The sequence below is a fragment of the Tursiops truncatus genome, chromosome 15 (genome assembly GCF_011762595.2).
Source record: "Tursiops truncatus isolate mTurTru1 chromosome 15, mTurTru1.mat.Y, whole genome shotgun sequence".
NCBI classification, from domain to species: Eukaryota; Metazoa; Chordata; class Mammalia; order Artiodactyla; family Delphinidae; genus Tursiops; species Tursiops truncatus.
This window is the reverse complement of record NC_047048.1, coordinates 34,325,269-34,343,468: the sequence shown is the minus strand read 5'-3', so window position 1 is coordinate 34,343,468 and position 18,200 is coordinate 34,325,269. Positions and strand designations below refer to the sequence as shown.

Below are 18,200 nucleotides of genomic sequence, written 5' to 3'. Positions count from 1 at the left end.
TGATAACCCTGAAATAGGGTTCTTGCAGGAAAGACAGATAATGGTGAATTATTTCCTTTAATTACCAGTTTTCAGGGTAAAATATTGGTGCGGTAGCCACCTCCGATACATGGCGGCAAATGAGGGTTTCTGTTTTTTTTCTTTTTTGTGGGTGTCACTATGAATCATGAGTTTTTAAATATTCACTTTGTTCAATCAGTTAAGTTACTGTTTTGTCGCTCACATGGTCTCATCTTAGGCTTGCAAGCTGGCCCCTGAGCCCCTTGACGTGACCCTCTGTCTTGGATAGCTGTCCTGCTTTCTTATGACAAGATGTTCCAGGCTCATCTTCTACATTCCCTTCCTCAGACCTGAATCAGCCATTTCTCTGTGGAGTCTTGGTGCCTTTAGGGGGAATGGTGTTTAGGGACCAAAATCTGGGCACTGGAAGGAACACTTTAAAAATTCAAAATTCCCACCATGGAAAAGAGTCTGGCAGTTTCTTAAAAGTTAGGCATAGAGTTGCCATACGACCCAGCACTCCCACTCCTAGGTAGATACCCAAGAGAAATGAAAACAGCCCACAAAAAAAACTTGCACACCAATGTTCACAGCAGCATTTTCCACAATAGCTAAAAGGTGGAAACAACCCAAATGTCCATCAACAGATGAACGGATAAACACAATGTGGTATATACATATAATGAACATTATTCAGCCATAAAAAGGAATGAAGTACAGCTACACACTACAACATGGATGAACCTTGAAAACATGATGCTGAATGAAAGAACCCAGACACAAAAGGACACAGATTGTGTGGTTCCGTTTATCTGGAGTGTCCAGAATAGGCAAATCCATAGAGACAGAAAGTAGATTAGTGGTTGCCTACGCCTGGGGGTTTGGGATGAAAAGAAAGGTGACTGCTAAGGGGTATGAGATTTCTTTTGCGATGATGAAAACATTTTAAAACTTATTGTGGTGATGGTTGCACAGATCTGTGAATGTACTAAAAGCCATTGAATATACACTTTACACTCATTAAATAGGTGTTGAATGCGTGAAGATCAGGTGTCTTGGAGCCATCGGGAGAATGTTTCTCGGGCCTGCACTCAGAATAGCAGTGGAGTTGGTTTGTCTTTTGGAGGCAGTAACTGATGGTGTTTCCTTGCCTTGGCTGCCGGGAAGCTCACTTTGCAGCTCCCCTCCAGGAAAAGCATGCATTATGGGTCTGAGCCTTAACCCAAGCATTGTCATTTTCCCTTTCCTTCACCACTTCACTTTTCTTGATTAATCTTGTTACACTCTACATAACTTTGCAAGTTGCTGCAAATCCTTTTCTGGAGCAAGGCAGAGTGTGAATTAATTGACTAAAGTCTCTTTTCTTCCTTTGGCTGTTCACAGCTGGTTCCCAGTGATTTGGACGATCTGAAGAAAGACATGGATGAGGTCTGGAAAGTAGTCAGGAAGCTGCTGATTGAAGGCTTCTGGTTTGACCCCAACAGTGCTGCCGGCTTTAGGAAGTGAGCCTCTCCCGGATAGGGGTGCAGCTCCCAGAGGCTAGGAGTCTCTCCAGAGAGGAAACAAGAGGAGTATCCCAGTGGATTCTGAACTCTGGGAGGAAGGATTTCAGACCTGTGGACCCAGAGAGAGGGGGCGGGGCTTCCCAGCTGCGGGGTTGGGGGATGGGGCTGCGAGCGCCCAGGGGCTCAGAGGTGGGCAGGCCTGCCCTTGAGTGCAGAGGGGGCTCCAGGTGCTCATGTGAAGAAACCTAGGCTCAGAGAGGGAAGGGGCTCCCCAGAGGGAGCCTGGGCAGATCTGGGACTAGAGCCAGGTCCCCACCCGCTCCAGACAGAGCCCCAGGCAGAGGGACTTGATGTTCCTGGGGGTGCTCCTGTCCTCAGATCACCCCTCATGTTCCCAAATGTCCACTGTGAAGAGTAGCTTTCCCTGGTTTTAAAGACCTCCTTTGTGTTTGGGGCAAGGAGAGAAACTAAACACACTTTTACGCCTGCTGCTGCCCCAAGTGGCCGCACATGGGGGTCAGCAGGGGCCAGTAGAGCTGAGCTGAGCGCAGGGGCTGGGCCAGTGGGAGTAGGATGTGAGGGAAGCCCTGGCCCTGAGGCACAGATGGACCTGCAGCTTCCGCCGCAAGCACTGCCTGGGACAGGCGTGGCCTCGTAGGGCCTGGTTTGGCGCAGCAGCTGATGGAGCTGGGTGTCTTCCAGGAAACTGTTTGAGCGGGTGAAATCTATCTCCGGCCACCGGCCCATGAACATGATGACCTGCCCGTGAGTACCGCCGGGGATCATCTGTGACGTGTACATCCGTGTACACCGTTCTATACACATCATTTCATTAGCCTCCGACCTGGGCAAGGCGCTAGCATCCCTCCCTTCACCAGCCCTGTCTGGTGCCCACTGTGTCCAGGGGCAGGGTCAACTCCAAAAGGAAAAGGATGAAAGGAAACTCTGGGGAAAAGCTGAACTTTGTGGGACTTCCTTGCACATATTTTTATAGTCTAATACTTTTGTTTATTTATCAAGGTGAAATTCACTTATAAAATCAACCATTTTAAAGTGAACAGTTCAGTGGGATTTAGTGCACATTCACCTCTAATTCAAAAATATTTCCATCTCCCCCAGGAAATCCTGACCCGTCAGCACTTACTCCCATTCCCCTCCCCCAGCCCCTGACAACCACCAATCTACTCACTCTCTCTACGGATCGGCCTGTTCTAGACGTTTTGTATAAATGGAATCATACAGTATGTGGCCTTGTGTGTCTGGCTTCTTTCACTGAGCATGATGTTTTCAAGGTTCATTTGCATTGTAGCCTGTGTCAGTGATTCATTCCATTTTATGGCTGAATAATATCCCACTGTGTGGACACACCCTAGGATCTTGCAGTGCCCATGGCCTCTGCGCTGCTAGGCTGTTCCTGGTGACCCGTGAAGCTCACCACCCCACACCTGGCCATGTTGGGAGATACAGCCAGAATTTTTCTTTCAAAATCGCAGCATTATTTATAATATTTTTATTGAAGTGTAGTTGATTTACAATGTTGTGTTAGTTTCAGGTGTACAGCAAAGTAATTCAGATATATATAGATATATACACACACACACACACACACACACACACACACACACACACTTTTTCAGATTATTTTCCCTTATAGGTTATTACAAGTTATTGAGTAGAGTTCCCTGTGCTATACAGTAGGTCCTTGTTGGTTATCTGTTTTATATATAGTGGTGTGTATATGTTAATCCCAAACTCCTAATTTATCCCTGCCTGCCCCATATTTTTTTTTTCAAAAAAAGAGGAAAGGAAACAACCTGAAGTGGTGAGTGAGTCACGGTACGTTCACATCAGCCAGTAAGGCAAGTCGTAGAGGAAGGCCTTACGTAGAACCTTCTGAGATGTGGGGGGGTATGTTCCATAGCTGTGCTGTCCAGTGAAGTAGCCACTGGCCACATTTGACTGTGGAGCACTTGAAAGATGGCTAATGAGATAGAGAAACTGAATGTTTAATTTTATTTAAATTTAGTTAATATGGGGAATTCCCTGGTGGTCCATTGGTTAGTACTCTGTGCTTCCACTGCAGGGGGCACGGGTTCTATTCCTGGTTGGGGAACTAAGATCCCACATGCCACACGGCGTGGCCAAAAATAAATTAATTAATTAAAATTTAAATTTAAAATAAATTTAGTTAATTTAAATAGCCACATGTGGCCAGTGGCTGCCATATTGGATGGCACAGTCACAAAAGAATGTTTAATGACCTGGAAAAACGTTTGCAGTAACTTAAATGAGAAAAACAAGTAGGATGTGTGTTATGACCCTATTTTTGTTAAAAAAAAAAACATGAATATGGAAAAATACTGGAAGGACACATATCAAAATATTTGATTACAGTGGTTACAGTGATTTCTTTGTGTTTTTCTATACTTTCTAAAATGCTGACAATATGCATGACTTTAAATTTTTATTGCGGCTTAACATGCATACAGTAAAGTATGTAAACGTTTGTTTTACAACTTGATGGGTTTTAACATGTGTACACACCTTGGTAACCACCACTCAGATCAAGAAGTAGAACAGTTCCAGCTCCTCAGAAGGCTGATGTTTTTACTATTTTTATTTCTTGTACTGAGGTCAGATACACATAATATAAATTAACCATTTTAAAGTTAACAGTTCAGGGGCATTTAGTACATTGACAATATTGTGCCGCCACCACCTCGGACAATCTACTGCCAGAACCTTTCCACCCACCGGAAGGAAACCCCGTGCCCATAAGCAATCATTCCCCATCCCCCTCCACCCACCCCTGCCAACCTCCAACCTGCATCCCACTTCTAGGACTCACCTGTTCGGGGGTTTTCCTTTTATTATCAGAACAGCTGTTCTTTATGATTTATGAAGAGGGTGGTGGCCCCATGCTGTGGATCTTTCTAGAGGGAAGGCTGTGTTTGAGGGCGAGCTTCCTGGAAGAGGTGGAAGCTGGGTCCTCTGCTGGCCACGTGCGCCTCCCACTTAGCTCTTGTCCTCCACAGGCAACTCATCACCATCCACAGTGCCCGCCTGCTGTCGCGGCTGCGGCCGGCCAGCGCCAACAGCTACGAGTACCTGCAGCGGCAACAGGTGAGGTGAGCAGGTGGGGGTCCAGGCGCCAACAGAGACGCAAACTCCAGTTCCAAGATGCAAAGGCTGCCTGGGGCACTGTAGCCGTCTGCAGGGTAGCCGTCCTGGGTGGTGGGGCTGCAGACGGGCACGTGAGGTGCTCATGGGGAGAGGAACGGACAGGTTATTGGGCATCTGTCATGGGCCAAGAACTGTTAAGGGAGGGAGCTCACACCCCCCATTTAAAGCTCACACCCCCCTGTGAGCTAGGGTTGATGGGCCTGCTTCCCGCTGGAAGAAGTGACTCATGACCCTGGGTCCTCTGTGGGGCTTGCTGCGGCCGGGCAGGCACTGTGCCAACCTCTGTGACAGACCTGACCTCGTTGAATCCTTACACATTATCTCTGAGGTCATTCTGCTATCATCCCATTTCACAGTTGAAACCGAGGCTCAAAGAGCTTGAGCAACCCACCTGAGGTCTCACAGTTAGTGAGTGGCGGGCTCTGGCACCTAAACCTGCAGGTTTCCTCTGCCCATGGCTAGCTCCCTGGGCCCCAGCCCTGCCCCTCATCCCCTGACACCCCACAGCTTCATGGGTGCTTCTGGCTCCCAGGCCCCCAGGCCCGAGGGTACGTCTGGCCAGGTGGGGAGTGATGGCTGAATAGCAGCCACAGCCACATGAAGGGGAGGGACATGGGGGCCTGTGCCCGGTGCCCCCACCCTCACTTGCCTGACTCCCTCTTGGGATGAGAGGTTAAGAGGGACTTCCCTGGCGGTCCAGTGGTTAAGACTCTGCGCTTCCACTGCAGGGGGCGCCGGTTTGATCCCTGGTCAGGGAACTAAGATCCCACATGCCACACAGTGCGGCCAAAAAAAAAAAAAAAGAGGTTAAGAGCCTGCATTTGGCAAGCCAGACCAGGGCTCCAGGTCTGGGAGAACATGGGTCTCAATTGCCCTCTGCCCCGACGGTGCCTGTCTGTATCCACACACCAGGCCCCAGGCCTGCCCGGCTGCATTACCCAAGCTGAAGCTGGAAGAAATTCCAGTCTTCCCTCGCTACTGGCCAGGCCCTCGGACCCAACCTGAGGCTCCTCTGGGGCGGAGGGGTCTCCAAGTGGCTGCTGACCCCCCTGCCCTGCCCCGGGGAACAGCAGCAGCTGCAGAAGCTCCAGAACCTTGCAGCCCTGGAGGGGAGCCTGGACTCGCTGGGCTCCCAGCAGGACTGGGGTGATGGCCCCTGAAATGATGCCAACCTTGATTTCAAATCATGTAACTTGTCGACAATCTACCCCTACAGGGACCCTGAGTTGTTGGACTATGATTCCATGAGTCAGGCTGCAGCCCCTGGCGGTGGGCAACCCTGGGGTAAGCCAGGCCCTGCTGCCTCTGTGAACACTCCCTTACCCGGGGCCCCGGGCTGCCCAACAGGCCGAGGTGGACATCCTGGGAGTGGACGGGGTCCTGTACAAGGGCCGAATGAACAGCAAGGACAGAGCGCGGCCTCTGACCGACACAGAGAAGGAGCTGGCAGGTGAGGAGCATCAGGCCTTCCTGGGCACCCCTGACCCGTGCCCTGCCTTTGCTGGGCATTGTGAGGCCCAGTGTGATGCAGGTGGGGCCCAGAGCCGGCAACATCCGAGACTGGGGGTTCCTCACACAGCCACTCGCAAACATGGGATCCTGCTGTATGCCAGGTACTGTACTGGGACAGCTTGTGACAAGGGATGCTGGGGAGGGGTACTGGATGGCCTCCCCAAAGAAGAATGCTGGGTGGTGATGGGAGAGTTGTGACAAGGGACACTGGTTCAAGGAGGACGTCCTAGACTGCTGTCCTGAGGCCTCTGAAAAGGGAATAAGGCTTAGCTGGATAAAGGGATCAGGTGGGAGGAGAGTGATCTGGGGGAAGGGAATAGCAGTGCAAAGGCCCTGTGGTGGGTGGAAGGCAGGCACACTTAGGAACTCGGGAAGGTGAGTCTCCCTGGAGTGGGAAGATTGGGCTGGGGTTGAGCATGATGAGGAGGACGCCAGGACAGACTGGAGGCCTGTGTCCTAATTGTCACGGGTTGGGGAGGGTTGGGCCAGAGGGAGACATGGAATGAATTGCTCTGGTTACTGCAGTGTCGAGGCCCTGTCTCCAGCTGGCTCCGACCAGGGACCCTGGGACTCAGCTCCTGCACTGGGCCAGCAATACCTTCTCTGCCTGCCCCTTTGAGGTTACCCTGCTCTGGGAAGAGGGGTTCCACACACTGCCCTACTGGGGCTGGTCCAGGAGCCACAAAGTGGTCAGCGGGTTAAATTCCGCCCATGGTGTCCCTCCTCACCCCACTTTGCCTCCATTGACTTGAGAACAACCACCAGACCCCTAAGCAAAGGAAAGGGTACTCTTTTCCTGGGTGTGCTGGACAGAGAGGACAGCACCCTGCTTTAGTGTCCCGGGGCTGCAACAAATGACCACAAATTGGGCGGCTTAAGACAATAGAAATTAACTCTCACAGTACAGGAGGCCAGAAATCCAAAATCAAGGTGTTGGCAGGGCCGTGCTCCCTCTGAAGGCCCTAGTGGAGGATCCTTTCTGCCTCTTCCAGCTTCTGGGAGCTCCAGGCATTTCTGGGTTTGTGGCTGCATCACCCCCGTCTCTGCCTCCTTCTTCGTGTGGCTTCTCCCTGTGTCTTCTTCTCTTCTGTCTCTTAACTCAGATGCCCTCATCTGAAGATCCTTCACTTAATTACATCTGCAGAGACCTTTTCTTTAAACAAGGTCACATTCACAGGTTCCAGGGGGACACATCTTTTGGGCAGCTGCCATTCAACCTGCTACAGGCCCCTGCCCTGGTCCAGGGAGCAGGTCACCATCTTGAACCCTGCATTCCCCCTGGGGCACAGATGTGGCCCTTACAGTGTTAATGGCTCCACCTGGACGATGCCCCCGGACGCAGATGCTGTCGAGAAGAAACTCAGGCTGGGCCCCTGGGATCACCAGGCAGGATAACAGCAATGGTGGCCAATATTTAATGAGCTCAACTTCTTGCCAGGTCCTGCACTGCCTCCTCTCACCCTGCACCAGCTGGTGAGGCATTACACAAATGAGCAGGTGAGGGTCTCTTGCCAGGAGCCCACCCTTGGTGGAGGGGTCAGGGTCATCTACAGACCCGCCCTTCATCTCTAGTCATCCATCGGATGGCGTCCCCACCCAGCTCCCCAGGGCTGTCATCAAGAGCGAGGGGCTCTTCTCCCCAGGGCTTGTTTGTTCTCCAGACCCATGCAGCAAAGCAGGAGTGGATCAGGATGCCTCAATTGCTTTATCCTGCTTGGGGGCCACAAAGTCTAACTAGAAATTGGAATCAATTCGAAACCCACCTGTGGCTGGATCTTTTGACCAGTTTGTCTTATTGCACATTTTTTTACTCAAAAGAAAATTCTAATCCAAAACACACTCAATATCTAAACCTAAACTAGCTGATGTGAGCCCCCTCCCAGGTCCAGCCTGATCCCAGATGCATCCATCCATCCTTTGCCCACAGGGCCATCAAGGGCCGTCCAGCCAGCCTGTGCCCTCCTGATGCCTGCACAGTGGTCAGGATCTCAGGCCGGGCAGAGGAACCCTTGAGCCCTAGTAAGCAGTGCCCCCAGCATGAGGCTGGACTTCCAGAGAGGTCTCAGTGGAAGGGGGGCTAAGTACAGGCAGGGCTCAGGTAGGCAGAGGCAGCAGGGGAGCAGATGGAGGGGGAGATGCCTCACCAGCCTCACTGTCCTCACCAGCATTGAGTGAATGGTCTCAAACCTGCTCCTGACCAGGCCCCTCCCCCACTCAGAACCCGGCAGGGTGAGTGTCCTATGGCTGCTGTAACATTACCACAAACAGGGGCTTAAAACTATCCAAGTTTGTTTTATCTTAGTTCTGGAGGTTAAATCAGAAGTGAATCTTACAGGGCTAAGATCGAGGTGTCTGCAGGGCTGGTTCCTTCTGAGGCTCAAGGGGAGACTCCGTGTCCTTCCAGAGGCCTCCCACATTCCTTGGCTCGTGGCCCCTTCTGCCATCTTCAAAGTGCATCTCTCTGACCTCAGTGTCTGTCCTCACATCTCCTTCTCTGACTCTGACCCTCTGGCCTCCCCTCATAAGAATCGTGCAATTACATTGGACCCATCCAGTTAATCCAAGATCATTTCCCCATCTCAAGATCCTTAACTTGATAACATTTACAAAGCCCCCTCTGCCATGTAAGGTGACATAGTCACAGGTTCTGGGGATTAGGACAGGGATGTCTTGGGGTGCATTGTCCCCAGAGTCCGATCTCCTTGGCTGGTCTGCAGGGCCCCTTGGCCACTCCCCGCCCCAGCCTCGTCTGCTCCCTGCCTCCAGCCTCCCAGAACTGCTTGCTTGGGCTTCCCTGGTGGCGCAGTGGTTGAGAGTCCGCCTGCCGATGCAGGGGACACGGGTTCGTGCTCCGGTCCGGGAGGATCCCACATGCCGCGGAGAGGCTAGGCCCGTGAGCCATGGCCGCTGAGCCTGCGCGTCCGGAGCCTGTGCTCTGCAACGGGAGAGGCCACAACAGTGAGAGGCCCGTGTACCACAAAAACAAAAAACAAAACAAAACAAAACTGCTTGCTTGCTCTCTCAACGATCCAGGCTGTGAGCCCCTGCATGTGCCATGTGCTCTGCCTGGAATCCCTGGGGAAACTTTCTCATCTGCCAGGGCTCAAATGTCCCCTCCCGTCGGGAACCTCCCAGCTGCTTGGCTTTTGGCTCTTGCAGAGGTGGGAAAGCCGTGGAGGAGATCGTGGGAGAAGCAGATATTGGGGTCAGGTGGCAAGTTCCGGTTTGGGCCTCTGCATCCAAGGTGTCTGTGGGCCTTCAAGGAGAGAGCAGGCTCAGAGCTGGGTTCCCAGGCCTCAATGGGTCTTGGTTCTGTATCTGTATCCCAGGCTCATGTGCTTCACCTTGGAGGGAAGCAGTATGACAGTCTCACTGGTTGGCTGGTTGGCAGGTCCTACCTCTGGCGCGGGTTCAATCCCTGGTCGGGGAACTAAGATCCCACAAGCCGTGCAGTGTGGCCAAAAAAAAAAAAAGATGAAACATGGAAATAAGGGAGAGAATGACTGGGGTCGGGAGGTTGTCCCTGTGGAGCATGTGGTCTGAAGGACTCTCTGAAAATGAAGGTCAGGAGACAGCCAGGGAAGGACACAGTCGTCCAAGCAGAAGGAACAGTCGGGGTCCTGCATGGGAAGGAGCTTCGTGCCCCTGTAATTCGTCCCAGGTGGGAGGCCTGGCCCATCCCCTCCAGACTTGGTGCCCTGCTCAGCCGTCTGCGACCCCCCAATACCACCACCACCCCCGTCCTTCCTGCATATTCGCTCTCATGGCCTCTTTTCCCTGCACGTTCCCACCTCGTACAGCGGTCTCTGGTCCGGATGGCCGGTCATGGTGACTCTTGGCTGGACGGGGAGAGGGGGACGCCTTGGGTTCAAAAGTGAAGGATGGAGCCAGACTCCAAAGGCCACATATTGTGTGACCCCCCACCCCTGCCATGATGTGTCCAGAACAGGCAAATTACGGAGACAGAAAACAGATTAGCGGTTGCTGGGTGCTCGGGGGAGGGGTGAATGGGGGTGTGTGTGACTGCCTCATGGGTACAGGTTTCTATTGGGCATGATGAAGTATTCTGGAACCAGATGGAGATGGCAGTTGCAAAGCCTTGTGAATACACTTAATGCCACTGAATTGTTCACTTTGAATGGTTAATTTTATGTGAAGTTTACCTCAGAAAAATGTGCATGCACAGAAGATGAAGGCCAGGAAGGTGGGGTGGGGCACTGTGGTGGCCTGGTCCTGGTGGGAACAGCTGAAGAACTGTCAGGCTGGCCAGCACGTCACCTGTATCTTTTCATGCTAAAATAATGTCTCTCTCCTCCTTGGCCTTGAGTTACTTTCAAAAAGCCTTTTTCTGACATCTCAGCTTTTAGAAGCGCTAGACTTACGAAGGTGGGGAGGGAGGAAGGGTCTTCCTTGCATGACTGGGTGGGGATTGGGTATGTGAAGAGGCGGCAGCGGGTAGTGGGGCAGGGGGCAGCAGGGCAGGTCCCACCAGAGCGAAAGGGCCTCCAGGGTGGGGCAGAGCCCTGGAAGCACCCCCCACCAGCTCCTGTCTCTTCCCCTTTCTTTTCCACCAAGCTGTTAAGGTTCCACATCCCCCAGCTCGAAGCCCATATGAGGGTGCGCGCCCGAGTGCCTTATTCGGTGCCATCTACCCCTGTGAGTACCTGCCCCCCAACTCCCTGGCCCAGCTGGGATTCTTGCAGGGTCTCTGGGCCCCCCAGTCCCAGCCTGGGGCTCTCCTACCCCACCTCATCCATATCTCACCTGCCCTGCCCAGACCTGGGCCAGAGAAAATCCCTCGAGTGGCCCCCACCTGGCACCCAGCACCCTGGCCAGGGCCTCCAGCCATCCTGGGCTCCACCTTTACCCTTCAGCCAGGTTTCCTGGCCCAGAAGCCATCCCTGGGGTCCAAGCCAGGTGTCTGTGCCCTGGGGTCCAGCCGGCTGCAGAGCTGGGATGAGGGAGCCTGTTCATTCCCTCAGGCCTCTCTGCTGAGGGCCCGTGAGCCAAGTTGGGGGCAACTGAGCTCATGACTCCTCTGGTCACATCACCACGTACCAGGCATCTGAGAGCACTTTACAGCATACAAAGCACTTCCTCCCTTCTCATCTCACCCAGTCCTTATCCCGTTAACCAGGATGCTGAGGTGAGCACAGCTAGCCCATTTTAAAGTGGGGGAGCTGAGGCGCACGACCGTGAACTGGGGAATGCAAGAGCTGGGCCAAAGTCCATATCCTGGACTCCAAGTCCTGTGTCCTCTCGGCTGCCCTGCTCCACTTCTGTGTCCACCTCTGGTTTCATTTATCTTGGGCCGCCCCCCAAACCCAGGAAGTGTCAGGTGCCTGGACTGGGTAAGCAGAGGTGGAGCACTTCCAGTCTTGGGGCTTCTCTTCTCCTTAGTGGAGAAGATGACCCCATCGGGCCAGCCTCTCTCCAGAATATTCCTGGGACACATCATGGGTCTCACCTGCCCCCCAGCAGCCTGCCCCCCCAAACCAGCATGGGCTTAGCCACCTCAGGCCCCCAGCCGACATGCCAGCTCAGCCTCCGTCTCTGCCTCCCCTGCCACTGCTGCCACAGCTGATGCCATCCCTGCAGGATCCCCAGCCGGCCCCAGGGCCTGCCGGGCACCCAAGGCCTCTGCGCCTTGAGTCCCAAGCCGGCATGCAGTCCACCAAGGAGCCCACCAAGCTGTGAGCCTGCAGTGCCAGCGTCGCCCCCTCCCCCGAGCAGGTGGAGACCCTGCCCTGAGCCTAGTCTGGGGAAGGTGCAGGGGCCCTGGACTTAGGGGAGGGTCTCTGTAAGGAGCTCATTTTGATCCAGTAGCTGTTTTAACTGTCATATAAATACCTGTAATACAATCCTTCTCATGCTACGTTTCATGGAGAACACAGCTTTCTAGATAGAATTTCCCACTAAACCAATTTAATTCCTTGACCAATTTTCAATACAACACAAAGTGGTTTTAAAAACAATCACTTTCCTTTTTATTTTGCTGAAATGATTTTATCAGAATCAGTTCCAATTACAGCTAACGCCACTGTCCATTTTCTTTGGGGACCATTATTTCTACCAGGACCAATTTTCTCATGGGAACCAAATTTTATTGCGTGCATGGTTTTTTATTGTCTGTTGATTGTTCCCACCAGTAATTAGTTATGAGTTGGATATTTAAAGAACCTGATTGTTTGTATTTACTTCTGGCTAATCCATGAGGCACTTGGAGCAATGGCCCTGGAATCCTCCAGGACCGCTCTGTCCTGTTTGGCATCTTTCTGCCTCTTTGGTTCCCGCGCTCACTGCCTATGCACTTGATGGAGGGGGCGGGGGTGTCAAAGCGTCCTGATTTGGGGTTCAGAGCCCGGCCTGCTCATGCCTGCCTGGCGGGTCCTGCAGCCTGGCGTGGTTTCTGCCCCTTGGACGGTTTACTGGTCCCTCCTTCTCCGTTTCGCGTTTTCTCCCTTTCCACCCCCTAGGTTGTCCAGTTGCGCCCTCTACCCTTTCTGTGCTTCTGATACTTGTATCACATTCCACAAAGACTAAAAAAAAAAAAATTTCCCTCTGAATAGTTTTGGGGCATGGCTCCCCCAAACATCCACCAGAGGCTCCTGGAGCGAGTCAGGGAGTGGGGTGGGCAAGCTGCCCGGGGGTCCGCCTGGGGGAGCCAGGGTGCTGGCATGGAGGAGGGTTCTCTGGACGGGCGGCCAAAGGAGTCCTGGATGCTGCGTGCCTGCCCCTCCCCACCAGTTGTCCCCCAGCCCTGCCTCCCCCTCCCCCTGCTCCTCACCTGCAACCACTCCTGACTTCTCTTTTCTTTCTCCAAGGACTGTGTCCAAATGAGGCCGAGCTCTTCCTGACCCAGGTGACCTACACCGCCTTGGGGGATACTGGCCAGTGCATCCCTGGCCCCACCCCCATATCACAGATGAGTGTTTTTGTCAGCTTCTCCCCAGAATAAAATCTTTTACTTTTCTGATTGTGGATAAGGGTGACTGGCCCCATGCCCTCTGCGAGGGGAGGCCTTGCCAGTCCCACATGGGTGGGTGGACCTGCCAGTCCTTCCTCGGGCCATCAGCCCAGGGTCAGCCTCCCAGAACCACTGTCCAGAACCACCATGGCTGAGTCTCAGCAGAGAATCACAACAAACCGCCCCTACCCCGTCATGTTGGTCGCCCCGTGGCAAAGCGCCCCGTGTGGCCCTGGTCCTGTGTGGTGGGCAGATCACGGGCCTGTGGGAGGGGCAGTGGTGTGACTTGCCCAGGGTCACACAGTGAGGCCTTAGCTCTCTGGCCACCTGCCCAGAAGGCTGTACTTCTTGGGTGGGTGCTGTACACAGGTATGAGGGGTCCAACTTTCAGGAAAAGGAGGTGTGGCCTGGGCTCGGGCAGATGGAGAGGTGGGGGCTCTTAGGGACACGCCCATGCCAGGTGTGGTCAGGCTTGTCTCCTGCACTGCAGCCTTGACATGTGTGGAACCACAGGCATCCAAGCCCTGCTCTTTCAGCCCCTCGTAGCTGCCTTCCCAGCCCATTTCTCAGATTTACCAATGGAATCAGTGCTTGAGTGGGTTCCTGCAGCCCAGGGAGCGACGAGCAAGACCCAGGTAGGTCACTGTGTAACCATTTTCATACTGACAGGCCTACTGGGTGCTTTGAAAGGTGGGGAACCATGAACCCAACTGCAGCCAGCCAGGAGCCATCTTGAAGATGACAGTTCTATCTCCCGTGGGGGTTGGTAGGGAAGCCAACCTTTGACCTGATCCCAGGTGGGAGGTGCAGGCAGGATCTTTGCCAAGGACAAGGCTCGCCTATTCTAGCCCCACCCCTGGGGGTGGGACCTGCAGGTCTTGGCAGCTGGGAGGGAGGTACTGCACCTACTCCTGGGGCTGCTGCTCAGAAGGGTGGCCCACCCCATCCCAGCAGGGGAAGGTGCTTGGGGAGCAGACAGAACTGGGGATGGGGTCAGTAGAGTGGGAATTTTTGGAGGCCCTGGGTCCAGCTTCCTCTTCTGCAGGGGGGACCACAGCTCCTGGACTGGGACACAGTGGCAGGGCCAAGCTGGACAAGGAGTAGGGTGACCAACCATCCTGGTCTGCCTGGGAGTGAAGGGGATCCCTGGAACTTTCAGTTTGAAGACCAAGAAGGAATTCCCTGATGGTCCAGTGGATCGGACTCCGGGCTTTCACTGCCAAGGGCCCAGGTTCGATCCCTGGTTGGGGAACTAAGATCCCACAAACCATGTGGGGCAGCCAAAACAAAACAAACAAAAGACTGAGATGAATCAGTCATGTGGAGAGGGAAGCATGTGGGCTGGCCTGGTATGAGGGGCATGAATGAGATGCCTGCTGCCGAGCAGAGGGTCCTGCCTCGAGGTGCAGCGTGGTGATTGCTCTGCACCCCCAAACCCAGCCCCATAACCCACCGATGCAAGTAAAAGGGTCACTGAACATGTTCTTTCTTTCAAAGACCACAAACTCATTAACCCTAAGGTATAAACAACAGCAAACATGTCCCAAACAAGATGATCTGCCTTGGTAAAAGGCACCACCAGTACCCAAAAGCAGGCCACCAGGAGGCACTGGAGGGAGGACATTCTGTGCAGGGACTTCTTAGGGACACACAGGTCCCCCTGGCACCACCGTCTTGGCTGGCTTGACCACACACACACACACACACACACACACACACAGAGACACACACACACACACACACAGAGACACACACACACACACACAGAGACACACACACACACACACACACACACACACACCACACCCCCCTCCACAGAGGGGCTTCTCTTCTCTCTCCCCTTTCTTCCTCTTGCTCATGGCTTCCCCAGGATCCATAGAAAATGAGATCCCCAGTATTTACACCTCATATTCCCCAGATGAGAAACGGCCCCAGAAAGCAGAGCAGGACTCTGCCAACAGGCTCCCAGCACCTCGTGCTGCGCCACTGACAGGCCTCCAGGAAGTGGGCCCTGCCCTCCCCTCCCCTCCCGCGGCAGGGGCTGGAGTCAAAACCCTCATCTGTCCTCAGATGAGTCCTGCTATAAAAAGCCCCTCAGAGACCTCCAGGGCCACAACAGCCCTGCCCGCCACTGGGCTGGGGGGCCAGTCTCCAGAGCGGTGTGGTTTTCTGCAGCGGCCACAATGTGTTCCCAGAGAGCCCTGGGGGCTCGCAGCGGCCCTGGGAGAATCCACCTTCATCCAAGGGAATCTCAGAACAAGCCCTTCTCTTTAAAGCTCTGAAGGAGGAGCCCTGCCTGCCCACAGAAAGCATTTCAGAGCCTCCATTCACCCCCCCACACACCCAGGTCCCCACCCCCCACCCTGCCACGCCACAGAGCAGGACATTTACTTCCACAGATGCTCCTGATGAAGAGCAAATCCCCTTCAGAGATTCCAGCAGATGCAAGACAGACGCTGGACACGCACATGTCCATGGTGGGCAGAGGAGTGGCTGGCTGGCCAGGGACACGCTGAGCTATGTCCCCACCGTGGTGGTCAGCTTCAACCATTTGTGGCCTTAAGGGAACTTGGTCCAGATACTACAAATTTTCTAAGGTAAGCCAGAAGTGAGGCTTTTCTTGTAAACTCTCCTGATTTTTTTTTTTTTTTTTAATTTAACTCTCCTGATTTTAAAGTGCTGGCCGACAAATCAAGCCCAACAGCACATATCAGAGGCCTGTGAATCTGCAAACCCCTAAGACAGCCACGCCCTGATCATTTAACATCAGACCTGAAGGGCTCACCCACCGCTTGTCACCTGGGGAGGCCAGGCCTCCATTCCACATGCTGCCATGTACCCTTTTCAGAAATGAGAGCTCCAATCACATTCTTTCCAGCAACCTCATGGATGCAAATGGTGTTTTCACAATGGAATCTTGGAAAGAGAGCGATCTGGAGCTCAAGTCTAGTGGTGACGAAGCCCAGAGGCTGGACTTTTGAGGTGACAAGGCTGGTCTCTGTGTGCTGCTGAGGCAGCTCCTAGGAGGTGCCCGAGGTGGACACCTGAGGATGGCTGTAAATGTGAGTCTCTTCCGTTCCTACATCAGCAGCTTTGCTTTTTAGCCAGTTTACACTTGAACGTGTAGTAGGTGGTTACTGACTCCTTCAGTTTTGCTTCTGAGACTCAAGGTTTGGGGAAATTGAAGTTCCTGGTTCTGTGCTGCCCTTGAGTTCTGGGTCACGTGGCATCTATGTTGTCCCACCTCTAGCTCCCCTTGAGTGAGTTTTCCTGACCCCTTTGCTTGCCTGAGAGATGCTCAGAGGCTCACACCTGGCAGGGCCTCAGCATTGCTGGAAAGCTCCAGCCCTGCCCTCTGCCCCCTCCTGCTCCAGTTTCCGCTGTGCCTGGGGCCCTTGTTAGAAATCAGATTCCTAACCAGTTTGCAGGGCAGAAATAGAGACACAGATGTAGACAACAAACATATGGACACCTAGGGGAGAAAGTGGTGGTGGTGGGATGAATTGGGATATTGGGATTGACATATACACACTAATATGTATAGAACAGATAACTAATAAGAACCTGCTATATAAAAAATAAAATAAAATTCAAAAACAGAATTAAAAAAAACAAAACTGCTTTAAAAAATAAAGTCCATTAAAAAAATTTTTAAAAAGAGAGAAATCAGATTCCTGGGCCCTCCTCCAGAACAGTTGCCTCAAGGACCCAAGGGACCCTTGTGCTCTGCATGCTGGAGGGTCACGAGTCTGGTGGCTCCCAGCTGCCACGAGGGGCTTGTGTTGCATCAGAATCACCCGGGAACCATTCTACTTTTAATAACAGCTATGACACATAAGTGTCATGCCATACAGTTTTTTATAAATTTATTTATTTTATTTATTTTTGACTGTGTTGGGTCTTTGTTGCTGCATGCGGGCTTTCTCTAATTGTGGTGAGCGGGGGCTACTCTTCGTTGCAGCGCGCAGGCTTCTCGTTGCGGTGGTTTCTCTCGTTGTGGAGCACAGGCTCTAGGCGCATGGGCTTCAGTAGTTGCGGCACACAGGCTCAGTAGTTGTGGCTCACGGGCTCTAGAGTACAGGCTCAGTAGTTGTGGCGCACGGGCTTAGTTGCTCTACGGCATGTGGGATCTTCCCAGACCAGGGATCGAACCCGTGTCCCCTGCATTGGCAGGTAGATTCTCAACCACTGCGCCACCAGAGAAGCCCCCATACAGTTTTTAAAGTATACGATTGAGTGGTTTTTAGTACATTCACAAGTCGATCACTGATATCCTGGGGAATGTTTAAAACTGTACTGTCAGGGCCTCCCCAGGGATTCTAATGCCGTGGGGCCTGGGAGCTCCCTGGAGGCCATGCTGTGCAGCCAGCTACGGAACCACAGGCAGCGTGGGATCTCTCCACTGGGGTGACTTTGCTTCCAGGGGATGTTTCACTGTGCCTATAGACATTTTTTGGTTGTCACAACTGGGGGCTGCTCCTGGCATCTACTCATGGGAAGGGGCCAGGGATACTGCTCAACATCTCACAGCATACAGGATGCGCCCATGGCAGAGAAGGACCCAGCCTCCGATGTCTAGAGTGCCCACGCTAGAAGAGCTGGATCTACAGGAACCTCAAGTCCCTGCCAGCCCTAATGAGACCACCAGGGACCTCCAGGCCCAGCCCGTGGGGGCCTCCAGAAACAGAACTAGGCTTGGTCAGGTTGGGACGTTCTCACCCTTGAATGTCCACTGGGCACGTGAGGATCCTGTCAGAAGCAGATTCTGTTTCAGTAGATCTGGGCTGGGGGCTGAGGTCCTGCATCTCTAACAAGTTCCCAGGTTATGCCGCTGGTCTGGGAACCACACTTTGAGTAGCAAGGGTGTGGATCACTTACAGGCCACCCAGGGGCCCACCTAGGGGTAGCCTGAGTGCACATTCTGGACTGTACACTGTCTTGTGTGGCTCCAACGCATACGGCCACCTCAGTAATCTGCGCACTGGGGAGCTCAGGCACACTGTTACAGATAACCCCCATGTCACAGATAACCC

General features: G+C 53.3%; 1 protein-coding gene across 1 annotated transcript in view; it reads left to right on the top strand.

Annotated features, from left to right (window-relative positions):
- Positions 1 to 13,173, top strand: part of C15H16orf96 (chromosome 15 C16orf96 homolog) — a 40,571-nt gene extending 27,398 nt beyond the window's left edge. Inside the window, 7 exon segments of the mRNA XM_073793234.1 lie at positions 1,384 to 1,502; positions 2,208 to 2,270; positions 4,541 to 4,628; positions 6,036 to 6,138; positions 10,776 to 10,856; positions 11,183 to 11,201; positions 11,618 to 13,173. Coding sequence (XP_073649335.1) covers positions 1,384 to 1,502; positions 2,208 to 2,270; positions 4,541 to 4,628; positions 6,036 to 6,138; positions 10,776 to 10,856; positions 11,183 to 11,201; positions 11,618 to 11,897 — 753 coding nt within the window. The 3' untranslated portion in view covers positions 11,898 to 13,173.
- Positions 13,174 to 18,200: the final 5,027 nt, after the last annotated feature.